The sequence below is a fragment of the Photinus pyralis genome, unplaced genomic scaffold, assembly GCF_008802855.1.
Source record: "Photinus pyralis isolate 1611_PpyrPB1 unplaced genomic scaffold, Ppyr1.3 Ppyr1.4_LG4, whole genome shotgun sequence".
Taxonomy (NCBI): Eukaryota; Metazoa; Arthropoda; class Insecta; order Coleoptera; family Lampyridae; genus Photinus; species Photinus pyralis.
In genome coordinates, this window is record NW_022170511.1 from 48444173 (window position 1) to 48459316 (window position 15144).

General features: G+C 35.6%; 2 protein-coding genes across 2 annotated transcripts in view; both read right to left on the minus strand.

Annotated features, from left to right (window-relative positions):
• The window catches only part of LOC116167798, an 80180-nt gene that overhangs the window by 51607 nt on the left and 13429 nt on the right, over positions 1–15144 (minus strand). The gene's annotated exons all lie outside the window — the stretch shown is intronic.
• Positions 8863–10710, minus strand: LOC116167800. The gene is made up of 4 exons (XM_031483331.1): positions 10414–10710; positions 9594–10308; positions 8967–9538; positions 8863–8907 (listed from the first exon to the last, which is right to left on the minus strand). The coding sequence occupies exons 1-3, from the start codon at positions 10485–10487 to the stop codon at positions 9218–9220; spliced, it is 1110 nt and encodes a 369-aa protein (XP_031339191.1). The 5' UTR covers positions 10488–10710; the 3' UTR covers positions 8863–8907; positions 8967–9217.

The following is a 15144-nucleotide window of genomic DNA, read 5'->3' on the forward strand; positions in this document are numbered from 1 at the left end:
TATGTCGCCATTACTTTTTCTGAAAGTGCAAACTAAAACTCGTGAAAAAATATAAAGCATGAGAAATAAGTGGTGATTCGGATGGACTACTAAATACTCCTCTTGAGGGTGCGCACAGGGTTAAGACAGAGTGCTGAAAAGTTTGGGCTGTCATTATTGTCGAATAAAGAAACTTGAGGCAAATTATGCAGTAAACAAAGTTTTCTCCGCTGAACAAGAAGAACAACTGAAAGATTACTTTATAATGGCAAGTGTAAGATGCACTACGGTCTGGCAAAATTGCAAGCCAGACAACTTAATTATAAACTCTCGCGGTAGCTAACAATGAAAAGCATCCCTAATCATGGGGAGAAAATAAGGCAGCTGGTGAACATTGGCTGAAGTTTCCGGAGACAGTGGCCCGAGTTCGCCATTAGAAAGCCAGAAGCCAAATTATTTTTACTCTTTAAATTATTTATTGATTAATAATATTATTCGTATAGATTCTCATTTTTCGGGCCTAGATCTCAAAATCAAAAACTTTGATTGCGAACCAAAATTAAATTTTGATCTAAATTGGAACAACAAAATTTTGCATGTACCTAAAATATCGGTACACATTGGAATTTTCCGAAATTGATAAAGAAATGTCAATAAGCGTGGCTTACAGACAATTCTTTTCATACTGAAACTGACTATCTTTTGAGACATAATCAAGTTTGTAAGATATTACACTAACAAATAGCAAACAATTTTAAATTAATAAACGAATTAGATCATATTATAAATATATTCCGGAATCAATACTAGAAAACAATTTATGCCTCTTGTATTGGGACCGAACAATTTTAACTGACAGAGAAATTCAACATAATAAACCTGATATTGTTATTGTCAATAAAATTGAAAAACGAATTGTCATCATAGATGTTGCTGTTCCACTATCTAAGAATGTAATATCCACTGAAAAGGAAAAAACTAAAAAGTATGAATCTTTAGCAATTGAAATACTGGTGTAGTATCGTGCAATTTTAAAAAACACCTCATACAATTAAATTTAAATCCTAAATTATTTACTTTAATACAAACTGTTTTACTACTACTAGAAACGTGTCACATTGTACGTTTCAGTTTCTTCAGATGCATTGGTCTTTCTCTTAGTTTAGAGTTTTCTTAAGGGCCTCGATTGAAGTACCGTTTGCATGGATATCTGCATGCAGTTCGTATGCAGATTTCACAGAGTCGTTTTTGTTTTTGGAAAACTGGTAGAAAAATACACGATGAACATATTTCCAATACTTCATTCTCATTGAACATACGCCCTGCATTGAAAAGTAAAGTCGCCAACGATGCCATTTCAGAACGCGAGTTGCTGGGCGAAATTTAACAACGGCGTTGCATCCCTTGGTTAATGAAGAGTGTGGCTACTTTTCCGTGCAGAATATTGTGTCCGAGGTCCTTATTATATCCATGTAGAGGCGGGTTCTAAGAATAACCCTATCGCTGAGGTCATGTCACGCGTGTCGTAAAAGACGACTAATCAACTGCAGCTCGGAGCAAACTGTAAGGTTAAGCCGGGCGACAGGGGTGAGAGTGTGGACGGATTGCGATTCGATAAAGTTTGAAATTTAGGCTGGAAGAAATCTGTACAGAAAAAATCTTTCAAGATATCAATCGATCAAGATATAGGGTTTTTTAGCCCAAAAATTACATATTTTATATTTTACATTAAATTTGGTAGAAATTGGTTTATTACAATACCTTTTAAGACAAATTTGAACATAATACCTCAAAAATGTTTCATATCCAACAAATTGTATTTTGAAAATTGCATGGCTTTACAATACAGCAGCGCCTAGAAATTTTATTCCAAAACTTGCCACATACAAATTACGTAGGTCCGCACGCAATATCGGGTGATTAGTTAGAATTTCCACTCCCTTACTAATCAAGATTAAGAAAAATGCTCAAACACGTGAGAGACATAATTTAATCTAATTGTCACAGTACCTATTTCAAACCTTTAAGTGTGGTGGTCTTCCACGAAACATTTAAATGGCACGTGGAATCGTCTGACATGTCACTTCTCCACCCAGAACTAACTTTAGTCAAAGAGTATTTTTAGTCCTGATTTCAATGGCTTTAATTCATGGGATCATTGCGTCAAATTTCTTCAAATTACTAAAATTCAGTAGAGTTCCCGAATTGAAACAATTTGTTTCATAGGGTTTAATGTAATTGTTAAAAATGCATACTGACCACCACCGTATAGCGAGTGTATAGACCTTCCATTGTATCTTCGCGGTTCCCTTGTTATTTCGTGCAAAATTCCGTCTAAATACACCGAAAACATTGAAAATGGTGTGGAAATGTAAGATCGATAACTGATTTAATACCTATATATGGCAACTTGGCAAACAGCTTCAATCGGGAAAATGGAGAAAGCTACAAACGCACCGTAATCAGTCAATTGAAACACTCTCCATCCGCCACACAGTCTCCCGGAATGTGCTGTACGGGCCAGACTTTTGAGCGAGTTTCATAACTGTCAGCGAAATTTACAGGAAATCTAGAAACGCTTAGGATTTGTACAAAGAATCCAAATGTTGTTGAAAAGTGACGTTATGTGTTAATTATCTCGTTGCCCTGTATGCATATAATCAACTGAATTAAAAAATGCCATCTGTGACTGTTAAATTACATTCCAGGTATTCATTATCAATTAAATTTAGTCCATTATATTTCGAATCCGTTAGCAAGTAATTTATCAGAATGCACTGGATCAATTATTCATTAAATCTCTTTCAAAATTCATGAATTTGAAGCAAATAATCATCCCATGTCATGCATGAGCAGATGCCAATTTGAACAGACGGGTATTGAATCTGAAATCCAATAAAACGTTTATCAATGCATGATAGATGAGGTCGCCCAGGGTATCAGGGTCTCCGAACTCCAAGGACCCAGCGTATCTACTGTGAACGGGGTAAACAGGTAGTTTTGGTGTATAATGGATACTAAGTATTTCACCTGGATTTCGACGGCTGCGCCCGTGGTTCCAGCATGTCGACTGAAGATGGGCAAAGTGTGTCAACGCAAGTAGCGTCCCAAATGAGTAGCTTTCCTTTCTTCCAGGAAATCATCAAGGTGCTTTCAACCACCCGCTCGGTAGTCTTCTCGTAGATGTTTTTACTTTGAGGTGGATCCAGATTCCAGATGACGGCTATGATGGGGGTGTTTTTCCTTGAGCAGCAACAGTGTGGCGGCATCTTCCTTCGCAAGGCTATCCTCAGAGGAAAATAGGCGAATTGCCCCTCTGATGTCACCATACGATCCTTTCGACTCGACTCGTCTAGTTAGGGAATTGCCAGAGTGCTTCTTGATAGAACTAGAACCGGATTTCGTGCCTATTGTTGATTCCACGTTATGTTTGACAGCGGAAATTAGAGACTTTCCCGAAATGCAAAGGAGGCGAAAGTGAGTAGACTCTCCGCGGCTGTTTCGTCATTCTCTCTTATCATGTCTTCGAATATGTTTGAAAGATTGTGAGTGGCTGTACGATTCTCGCTGCTAGTGGTTCCAGTCAAAGAACGGTCAATTTCGGATGGCAGTTGAGATGGAGAAACTTGAGCGCAGCGGGGACTTGATCAGGGCGAATCGTTTCATCCTTGTTTGTTAATGTCGACTGCGATTAGTGCTACGCATGCTCTGTGGAACAATTCGCAAAGATTGCGATTGTAGATGCCACAAGAGCACAATGACATTTCTTGCAGGTTGCTTTTGCGGAGGTATCCCTCCGGGAATTTTGAAAATATTTTAGGGATTGCTTAGAATTTGTCCAGTTCGTTCTTTAGATATTTTCAGATGTCTTTTCGATATGATTAGAGGTTAAAACATATTTTAGATAATTTCTGGTGTACGTTTAGAGTGGTTATATAGACAATCTTCAGTAATGATCTAGTAATCCACACCCAAACAGCTCTACTTAAGTCACTGGATCTTGCTGGTAGACATGACGATTTCCACTTGACTATGTATCAGGGTTACAAAAAAAAATCAACCAACTAACATTTTTCTGTAGGCAGCTCTTAGATTATTACTGTCAGATTAAAAAGTATGCGCGGACGAACTTGAAACGTAACCGAAAAATTACCATTGGGCCAATTTTAATGAACTGGGTAACAAAGTAAAGCCTGGTTAATTTTACGTTATTATTATTATTCTTGCATTACTGGCATTATACCGCAGACACCAGTACACGTTGAATATCCGCGCAACCTTACGTTTTGGAAAAAAACGATATGCTACAAAAAGGGCTCTAGCGCCTATAAAAATCAAATTTGTGTAATGTCTTTTTTTGCGTATTAGGAACTGTTCAATGTAAAAAATACTAAAATTTGGTTGAGTATTTATATTTTATACGAGATGCTAAATTGACATTTTAATCGGTTTTTTTTGGAGTGCTAATATAATATACCACTAAATGCAAGGGGGTGCAATTAATAATAGTTACTTACTGATCATGTCATATAATCGCGCCACTGACGCCAGTCTTGGTATAGGCCTATTTACCGGCTCTTAACTATCGAAACAAACTAGTCAATTATACGAGGGTCAGTTCGAAAGGTCCATATAGCATGAAATCCGTTACTAAAATTAAGAAATATTGACCTGTTACTACCCTTAATCCTTAATTGGGTGTACCTATCTGGCTGTAGGGCTTTTTTCCTTTGTTTTCCCTACATAAACATGTAAATGTCACGAAACGAGAACAAAAGGAACAGGAAATACAAAAAGAACAGAGGATTTCGATTATCCAGGAAATGAAAACGTTACTCTAAAGTTTTGCGATCGTCATACAAGAATTAGATCTTTCTGTTCCCCTTAGATCCATACAATAAAAGACTTCCTTACAAAAACACAATATTGTTCCATTATGCGAATTTCACCGAGCGTCAATCTGAAAAAATGGAACACGCGCTCACAAATTAAAAAAAAGATGCTCGATCCCTGACAAAAGCATAAGGTTTGCGCAGCTAGCGTTGTTCAATGAACACAATAGAGAAATTTTTATAACCCAAATGTGTCGTTTACTGTGGATATTTTCGCTTCATAAACGCATTTCTTTACTTATCTTCGCTTATATGAGCACTACTCACTTGACAATGATGGGAAGCTTACGATGTAAGCTTGTCTCATTAGTTAAATGGATATTACCGGAGTCCGCTGATCCACATCAAGGGACGTAAACCGAAAACGTGCCTCGATTACAATGTACGAATATTATTCGATTCACGGAGCGAAACAATAAATCAGAAATTAAAATCGCCATAACCGCAGAAACGTATTATGTTCTTGTTATAAAAAATGGAATCTGTCGAAGTGGATTCCTTTTCGAGATTGAGATACGTGGCACACATACTGCAAAGATAATTGAGTGGACATGCGAAATGAATATCGACCCAAAAAGGGCTTCCCATTTATATTTATTTAGTGGTAGAAATGAGATTTTGAATACGATCGGGTTTTGGTAAAAATTAACTATATCTGCCAAAGATGCATTTTGCCCTTCGCTAATAAAAAAAAAACGCCATGTATTGATCATTTACAAAAGCAAACAGGTGGTGTTCAGTAGCATCATATGGTCCGATAGACAAATACACAGCTGAATGGAGTCACGAGTTATATTTTTTACTTGAGCAGTTTTTGATTTTCCTAATCCTGGTATTTTTATGTAAAATGTGATTGCTGTGTTTATTAGGACTAATTTATTTGATGTTATTTTATAAATTTTATTGGAAGTTACAGCAATATCATAATAGTAATCGTTTCTACAACAAACTGTTGGTAACATAAGATTTACTTTTGCTTGAATCCGCGGATTTGACGTTATTTTCACAAATAGCGTACAGAATAAGTTAGCTGACATTTTTACTTTTCTCAACGAAACGAATGGTTCGACGTTAAATTGAAGCGCTTTTAATATGCAAGGTGCGACTTCTAAAAAACTTCCTTAAGATTTAACATCCTGGAATATTTTTCTCTTTTGCATGAATTTATTACCCCCAGTAATTTATCTGTGGATTCGCAAATAATAACGGAAATTATTCCGAATATTTCCAATCTCTCAGACGAAATTAAAGGATACTTTCTGAAATCGGTTACGCTGGTATAGCGGGACTCAAAGAAACCGTTATTCGAAATGTCCTCAGATCAAGCTCTTCTAGACAAAAAAGTGGCGCAGACTCTTCTGATAAATTAGAAAATTCGCAGTAAGTTTGAAAGTATTATTATTATTCAAAAAACAAAAATAAAAGGGGACGATTTTAATTAGTTCAGACCTTTAAATAATTAAATGTTTGATAAATAAGCAGATAAAGTTGAATTACAAATCGGTCATGATTTTAATAATGAAGAATAAGGGATGAATCAGGACATGGACTAGGGAAGAAAATTATATGACGATTGCAATTGTTTAAGAAAAGCGCATTAAATCTGTGGTTCTAAATAGAAAGTCGGCAACACATCATACACCCATAAGAGCAATGTTAACTTATTTCCCAAAAAAAAAAATTTATTTGAAATGTTGAAGAAACGGACAAAACGTCTTTTTGGTGTATACATGTGTCTGAATGTTACAATAGAACGTTTTTTTAAAAACGAAGCATGTGTTAATAGATATGATTTTTTGAGTGGCGATTTCGAATTTTCAATATAATCAATCACAGATATCATTATTATTAAATAATCTTCTATTATAACACAGTACGTGCAGTGTATAAAAGTTTAAACCACCGCGCACGTTGTAGAATTATAAACTAGTGCCAAAATATTGGGAAAAACGGAAGAAATCGATGGAAATGTTTCATGTCAATAAGGTTGAAAATCCACTGCAACACAATATAGGTATCTCTTTTCTTTCTAATGATCCGCGGCAGGTATAAATTGCCCGAGGACTTGGGGTAATTAGTGGATAATTTAAACCACTAACAAAATAAATTTACCTTGTATATACCCGAGGCTATTTGTACTACATTTATGCAGAACCTTTGAATGTCTGCGGGGAAGCGGAATGGACCGGAACGAATGTTATTCCGGGTTCCGGTTGGTAAAAAATATTACATATAGTTTCGTGTCGTGGAAAAATTTTGTACGCCGTTCCCGTTCATGAAGCGACCGTGTGGTCAGATCCTCCCCCCGAAAAAAAAATTGCACATAATCCTACATAATGGAAATTATTCCCTAACTTCCAATCGAATCGAAATGTAACAAATCGAATCGGAATGTTTAGTCAAATCGGAATTGTTTGCCTAATAATTCCGATTTTACTAAACATTCCGATTCGATTTGTTACATTTCGATTCCTTTAGAGTTAGGGAATAACCCTCATTGTTGGTTTATTTTTTCTTAGTGTGGTAAATATCACATCTGGAAAGGATTATACGTTCTCCAGATCGTACCAGCACACGGAACCCAGCAGAATTCGCTTTGTCTCTACACAAAGGGAAACAATAGATTCCACAAAGCGGAACTCTGTAACTGATTTTTTAATGTTTTGGAGCTTTCTCTTTAACCTTTGAAAGGCAGTAAATAATGTTTATTCTTCCAAAATTTTAAATTTGGAATATTTTTCCTCCAAAGCGTAACCATTATGTTTACTATGCCCCCCCCCCCCTTCCTAAACCTCCTGGGGATGGGCTGATGCTCGCGTTCCGGTTCTCGAAAATTTCCATTCCGAGCACTCCAGGGAATCGTTATTCGCGGTACCCCATTATTGTCATCGCCAATGCAATTTTATAAATATGGGACAAGTGACGCAATTATTTTATTGAAAACATACGGTTTGGTGTTTCACCATTGTAAAACATATGTCACTAATGGTACTTTTATTTGAAAGATAAATTTTAATACAATTTTACATATAAACTTAAATATTAGGTAAATAAAAAACGAACAAGCAGGTTTGCATTTCCGAAAAAGTATTTAATTTACCATGTGTACCGTCCTAATGTCCATATTACGACATCGCCTTGAATCCACTAATTCTGGCAATAATGACTGCATGTAAAATTCTTGCAGCTTTTTTTCCATATGTTGTGTCCAAAAGATGTCATCCCTATAAGAATGTAAGTGCATGAGTATTTCGCTAGACATATTTTGTAGGTAACATACCTTCTTATTTCCTCAACATGGATTCCCGCTGTTGTATAAACTATAAAATAACAGTTGCTTCTCTTGGTGATGTGCATAATGCCTTGGAGTTGATAGTAATAATTATGACTCCTTTTTAGCATAATTCTATTGTTTTCCTCATCTAAAACACAATAGTCAATTAATTTTAACATACATGCCTCAACAGGATCGTGGTCGCCACTTTTCAAGGAACTCTTAATTTCAACTATACTGTCTTCCCCAACTAAACCGTCAGGAGAACAAGCCAAATACGGTTTTTCTTCATCGACGATGAGACCGCATCTGGTTACCTTTACTTGATATAGGCGTTCAAATCTAAAACAAAAAGAAATAATTACAAATAAAAGACGCGGAAAGGGGGCGAGTGATTGTGATAAACATACTTACGTTTTCTAGATCTGTTGTTGTACCGATGTAGTTGGGCGTCTAGGAAGATTTGTGTGTAATGTCCTGGTGGTCTTCCACATAGCTGCTTATGTAAAACGCCTAATAAATTACGTTGTTTGCAATTGTAGGATATGGCCGCCAGTTCACACCTTAATTGGTAGGAATTTTTGAGTGAAAAGTTTATTCTATTACCTCCTACAAGTTTAGCTATGATGGAATTATAAGTTTCCGCAGGATTATTGTCTGTATCATACAGTAAACTAGAGGCGTGATCCGCAAGTCGTTGTATAATGGTATTAACCATCCACCTAGGATCCCGTTTTGGGTATATATATCAACTAAATCATCCTAAAAATAAGAAAACACCTTTAGTATGGAATTAATAAATAGCAAATCAGAAACATTACCTTATTCTCATCTGAACCTTTGCAAAAGTAATCTTTGCAATGTACATGGCGGCCAAAGATATGGTAGGGACTATTCAATATATCCTTCTTTAAATTGTCAATCTTGTCATCAAGTGCATTATTTTCGGATTTCCTGTATGCGATAGCCCGTATAACTGCATTGCGGAAGCGACCTAGCATTGATGGATTTGACACATACTCTCTGTGAGGTTTTGAGTATTTGGTGTCTTTACTCAAATCGCTGAGTTTATTTATGAAGTTTCGAAGTAAATGATTGCGACATTCAATTTTTTTATGTAAAACGATGGACCGTATGGTGCGATTTCAACTAAATGTTTGTAAACGCTACTGTCGCCATCCCCAATTAGTTTTCCATATATAAGATTGTGGCGCGTTATGGAATTTTTAAAACCTTCACCTACAATGGCTGATTCCATGGCTCTAGACGTCTTAGACCAGTTTCGAAAACAATCATGGTCTTCTTCTTTACGCCCTCTAGCACATAAGAAGCAGTACTTATTTTTGACACCCATATGCAAAATTTTCTTTGTTTTGGCTCCAATGATAGATGCCTATAACAATGATTGGGTTATGCTTTGAATAGATAACGTATTCTTATAAACTTACCACTCCTGAAAGGGCAGAATAATTTTTACGATAAGATCGCTTTGCCCATGCACCGTCAGCTATAACGCCAATGACTGGTATACCATCTTTCATTTCATCGGCAAGCTCAGCTTCTTCTTTTGCAGCGACAGTCATCAATTGTTGATTTAATGCATGTACAGAAGGGTATATGGCATTGTGATTTTTTAAATAGGTCACGTTTGACATTTGCGGTATATCCATGGCTGCAAGCAGCTCTGCTAATTGACTGTATCCAATTCCAATAGATAAGGACCCAATAATACCAGCTTGATTTGTGGAATGAAATGTTGCACTACCACCGCAACTTCTTACGGAATCTATTTTCCCACACACTTTACATTTAAACGTAAATATGCTTTCTAAGCCTTCAATTTTTTCCGATTGGATGTCCATGTCGAAGAAAGAGCAACCAAAGCCATCATGTCGTAGAGCTCTAAGAGATGCCAAAAAATGACCAATCTCTACAATTCGGCGACCAGATAAAAATAAGGTATCTTTTTGCTCGCAATGAGGTTCTGTTTCTAGATCACTTTCATAAAATGACATTTCCGAACCGTGTTCGTCTTCATCATTGGTTCCACTGCCTGCTTCATGATTGACGTCTGATAAATGTTCTTCACATTGAACCATGCAATTAGGTTTGTCATCTTCTTCTATACTACTAACAACATTCATTGCCATTTTGGTTAACTTCCTGAAACAACACAAACCGTATAAGTATAGGTATACGTAGCATGTAAGATAAAATTAGAACATGTTCAATTATTTAAAAAAACTAACATAAAAAATTTGTACTTACGCTTCTCGGGCTTTCTGCAATATCACCTTTCTGCTCCGTTTCTTGGTGGTGAAACTTTTTCTTGCTTTAGGCATTTTACCACAATACACACTTTAGTACGTTTGATATAACGCAAAAGTAAGTAAACAATATTTGAAAATCGCTAGGGAAGTTCTTTTATATGAAGTAGAGACGTAATTATATCATTATTATGCAATTAGTTTTTGAGATGCTCATTATTTTGTGTACAATATATCTATTTTTGATAATGTTTTTCAATATCGTAATGAGTAATTATAGGTGATTACAGGTGAAATCATAAGTTACATTATCGATAATAAATTATTTTATGTTTCCTATGTAATGACATTATTTACACAATTATTGCAAAATCTCCTAGAATTTGAAAATAAACATAATTACAACAAATGCAGGTATAGCGTTAAATATTTATAGAATTTTCCTGAATTGACAGTGATTATGTAAATTAGGTAAATATAATAAACCCTCATTAACTCAACAATGAGAAGGTACCTGTGACCTTCTTGCTGCAATTGGTAATGTGTGTTGCATAGCCTTAAATACAGTAAGGCGCAATCTTAAATTTTTGCAAGTGTTTAGAGGCGCCTTAACTGACGNAATATTTTTGCATATTCAATGCAAATAATGATGTTACCTATACGTATGTACATGTATTGAAAATGATTTACGCTCGCTATTTTTATTTAAACCATGTGTAACGTAATTTACATATTCGATGAACGTAATTTTAATACGTATACAACCCGCCGTCGCGCGTAACGCCATCTACTTCAGACCCATTGCACTATTATCTGTCATTTTGAATTCAAAATTTGAAAAAGTTAATTGCAATTAATTTTAATTAAAAAACTGTATGGTAAGTTTTTTATTTCAATACAAAATATAACAATATTAATTGTGTATACAATAAAATGACTGAAACTGATAGCGACATGGATTGCACTCCGCCAGAGATTATAGAAACGGCAGAACATGCTACCTCAAGATTTGCTCCCTACAAAGTCGCGAGAGGTGAGAAGTAAGAAGTAAGAACGAATAGGTCATAAGTTAACCTAAAAACTAGAGTGGCATGACACGTGAGGATAAGAAAGCAGAAGTTCTTATACTATAGTAGTGAAACTGTGACTGAATCTAAATTCGAATATAATTTGAAGTAAAGGGGGTTGGAGAAAAAATTTTATGTTTTATTCGTACAAAAAATGCGTTTTCGGGACTCGGAAGGTTGCCGGACTCCGCTAACGCGTCGTCCAGCAACTATCTTCCTCGTCCCGAAAACTGACATTTTTTGTACTAATGAAACAAATAACTATTCATTGTAATGCCCCGTAACGTAACGTATTGTAGAGCGCAGTTTACCACTGGCAGCAATTATGCTACATCCAGCGTGCGTGCTATGTATAACGTGAAGTATATCCTACCCGTGACACCACTCCGCGACACGGACAGCGTTCGCTGATTTAAATTTTCCTATCAAATTCGTGCTCTGTCCTGTTCATAAGAAATGAGGCGAACACACTGTAGGCGTGTTTAATTACTAAACGGAATTTTTTTCTGTATAAATCCTAACGTCATTATCTACCTATTTACTGTATGAAATTCTTCTTTAAAGTTTATGTTGTGCTCGTAGCTCATTTAAGTAAATTATAATGAAGTAAATATAGCGTAGAAACTGCATTACTTTATACATGTATTTCCTTAGTTTACCAATTGGTAAAACAATCTTTCGGTTATTTCTAACAGGTTGTTTTTATCGCAATCTTTTACTAACAAGGTGGACATTATTATTTGACCGTAAAAGTCACGAACAGAGCCACTGTTACTTTCATTTCAAAACGAAGGACATTTCGCGGCACTTCCGGAGTATGGATAGCTGTCGGTGTTCAAACTGGCGGTTTTTTTAATGCACAAATGGGAAAGGAAATTAAATAAAAACTCATAAATTTGTGCGTAAGAAAAGACGAAAACATATTAAATATATTACGCACACCAGGCGATATCAGGAAACCTTCTTCGGGACATAAACCCTGGCATAGCCCACACAAATACACGAACTTAAATAACAAAGACAACAAAAGCAAAAGAAAATTCACAAAACATTTCAAATTGTGTAACAATAAAACCAGGTTTGAAGATTCTAAGGAACGTCAAATTTTTTTCAAAAACATCAACGTGCATTATTCCCTCTGCTTGTTGAACAAACTTTCGCCTAATTTGATCGCCGATCGTACTACAACCTCTTTGCCGAAAACGTGTTCCTTTCGGTTCCCTTCGTGAATTTTAAAACACCTCAGGTGCCAATTTTGTTGACCTCAAATCTTGAAGGTGATATCGGAATAAACCAGAACGTAGTGTAAGTGTAACCAATGTTTTTTCTTTGTTGCTATGTTTAGGTTTGTTTGACATTTACCCGTGTAGGGGCGGGAAAGAATAACCCTGCTGCAGAGATACTGCATGTCGTAAAAGGCGACTAATCAACAGTGGAGTGGTCCACCATGGATGTTTAGTAAGTAGGGCGATTTAGAGTAGGTCTGAAAAGTCTAAAATGGTGGTAGGTTAGGCGAGTGGTCGTCTATAATTCTTCGGTACTCCACCTGGCACCTAGTAAGCTTCATTTATACCACCCATATAGCTTAACATACTAACAATTAAGTACCCTCTTAATCTAGATTTTTTTGGCTTGGCAGTATTATTAGCGAAAAATTGATCTCGTATTGTTTTAAATTATGGATTCAATTATAACATCAAATCGAAACAAATCAATCTAGCTTCGGCTTTCCTGAACCGATACGTAGTCGTACACGTGCCTGCAAAAATAATTGAATCCGATATTTGAGAGGCATCAGAGGAGCTTGTTATATTTCTATTTATAGCTACTTTCTTTTCGCCCTTACATCAAATTTGTGTATAGATTCATTACCTTTACATACCTGCTTAATTAATTAATTGTGTGTGCTTATTGTTGTTTTGAATACGATATTAATGAGCTTTCTACTTACAATGACTCATTGTATGAATTCAATGAATGGGAAATTTTCCAGACAATGCGATAAATCGCAAAGGGCTATATTTTCAAGTGAACTATTTAATTCCATTACAATTTTGTCACATTACTATTCAGTCTACACCGCCTGATACTTTATGTAAAATTAAACCAAGTTCTTAATAACTCTGAAATTCTTCTTCTTATATCTACTTCCTGTTGATAAGTACCTACGCAGGATATCGAAAAGGTAACGGTTTGTGAGTACCTAGGAGCAGATAAATTCGGGATCATTTATTACATCCTGGCATCTGACAATAGCTGTAACAGTTTTTAATGAGCCGAAATACGTATTGGAAAAAAAGTATCGCCGGACGTTTACTGGCAATAAAAATTTCATGATATGAAACGGATTCCCTGTTTTGTTTCGTTTCATATTAAACCTGTTTTACGATTAATTTATTTTAGGATGTCAATAAACTGACGGAAATAAATATTGTGCCGAGATATAAGTTTACGAGTCCAAAATTCTGTATCTACTAATTTGTGCCCTAAGTTTATCATAACTAATAAATGCCATATAAATCTTCCATCAAAATTGGGGATTATGCTTGCTATTCACGAACATAAAAATTATCCTGCGTTATTAAGGAAGTAACCCAGATTTTTATATTTTCCTTGTAAACGTAGAGTTTCTCTAGTAAAAATGTTTGGTATACTAAAACAATCTGAATCAAACATAAAGGAGCAAAACATGTTTTCTCACAAAACTGTCCCCATTAACAAGTGAAACGGTTCTGATAAGTCTAAAGGTCCTCCATATCAGTGTGCTTTAGGAAGATTTTGTATTTGGAAACTTTTTTTTATATATTTACGCCTATAGGTAAAGTGATAATATGTGTATAATATGTTCTATTACCAAATCTTAACGATAGTTAAAAAGATTCTAATCAACTCTGTGTTAAATCTTGAGAAAATGCCTGCCTCCACGGATATTCAAGATTTTCTTCTACAAATACAAGATAAGCATTTTTTTATGGTCGTCAGATTATCTAATATTTCATGTTTTTCAGAATCTAGTGAAATAAGAACACGATCAATGTATCTATATACGTCCGTTACTTTTTCTGTTCTCAAAGGCACAGCAAAGTCAGTATCAATAATCCGCTGCTTAATAAATAAATATATAATTAATAAATTTTATTTGTAAACACCCTGTATTATGTGTAGTAAAATTCTTCCGTTAGATGTCTCCTGTTGTTGTCCCCATCCTTTGAAATTAAACCTCTTCATAATCCCCTACTTGTTTCTTGTCCCTATAAAAGCTAGATTTTGTAATTCACCAATCAACTTTTCACAGATCACTTACCGACTAGAGACCAAGACTTGTTCTGATTATTCTATCACAACTAATATTAATTGATCATTCCATTTATTCCTGACCAAACTCAAAATTACTTTTCGGTTTGTTTTCCATCAACCAGAGAGCTTTCCGTTTCGTTCTATATTAATTTTCATCCAACCTGTTAATTTTGTATTTAGTTTGGATAATTTTACCTAGTTTTCTTGGAATCCTTCCACGAAACCAGAGGTTATGCCTAGGGTTATGCAATGTCAGTTTCCTGAAAAATCATCTGTTTGAATATGCCAAATGGGGACATGCCAAATGGAGACAAGCCAAGGGACAACGGGCAATGGGGCAGCGATGGGAGCAAATGCACCCTCATTCG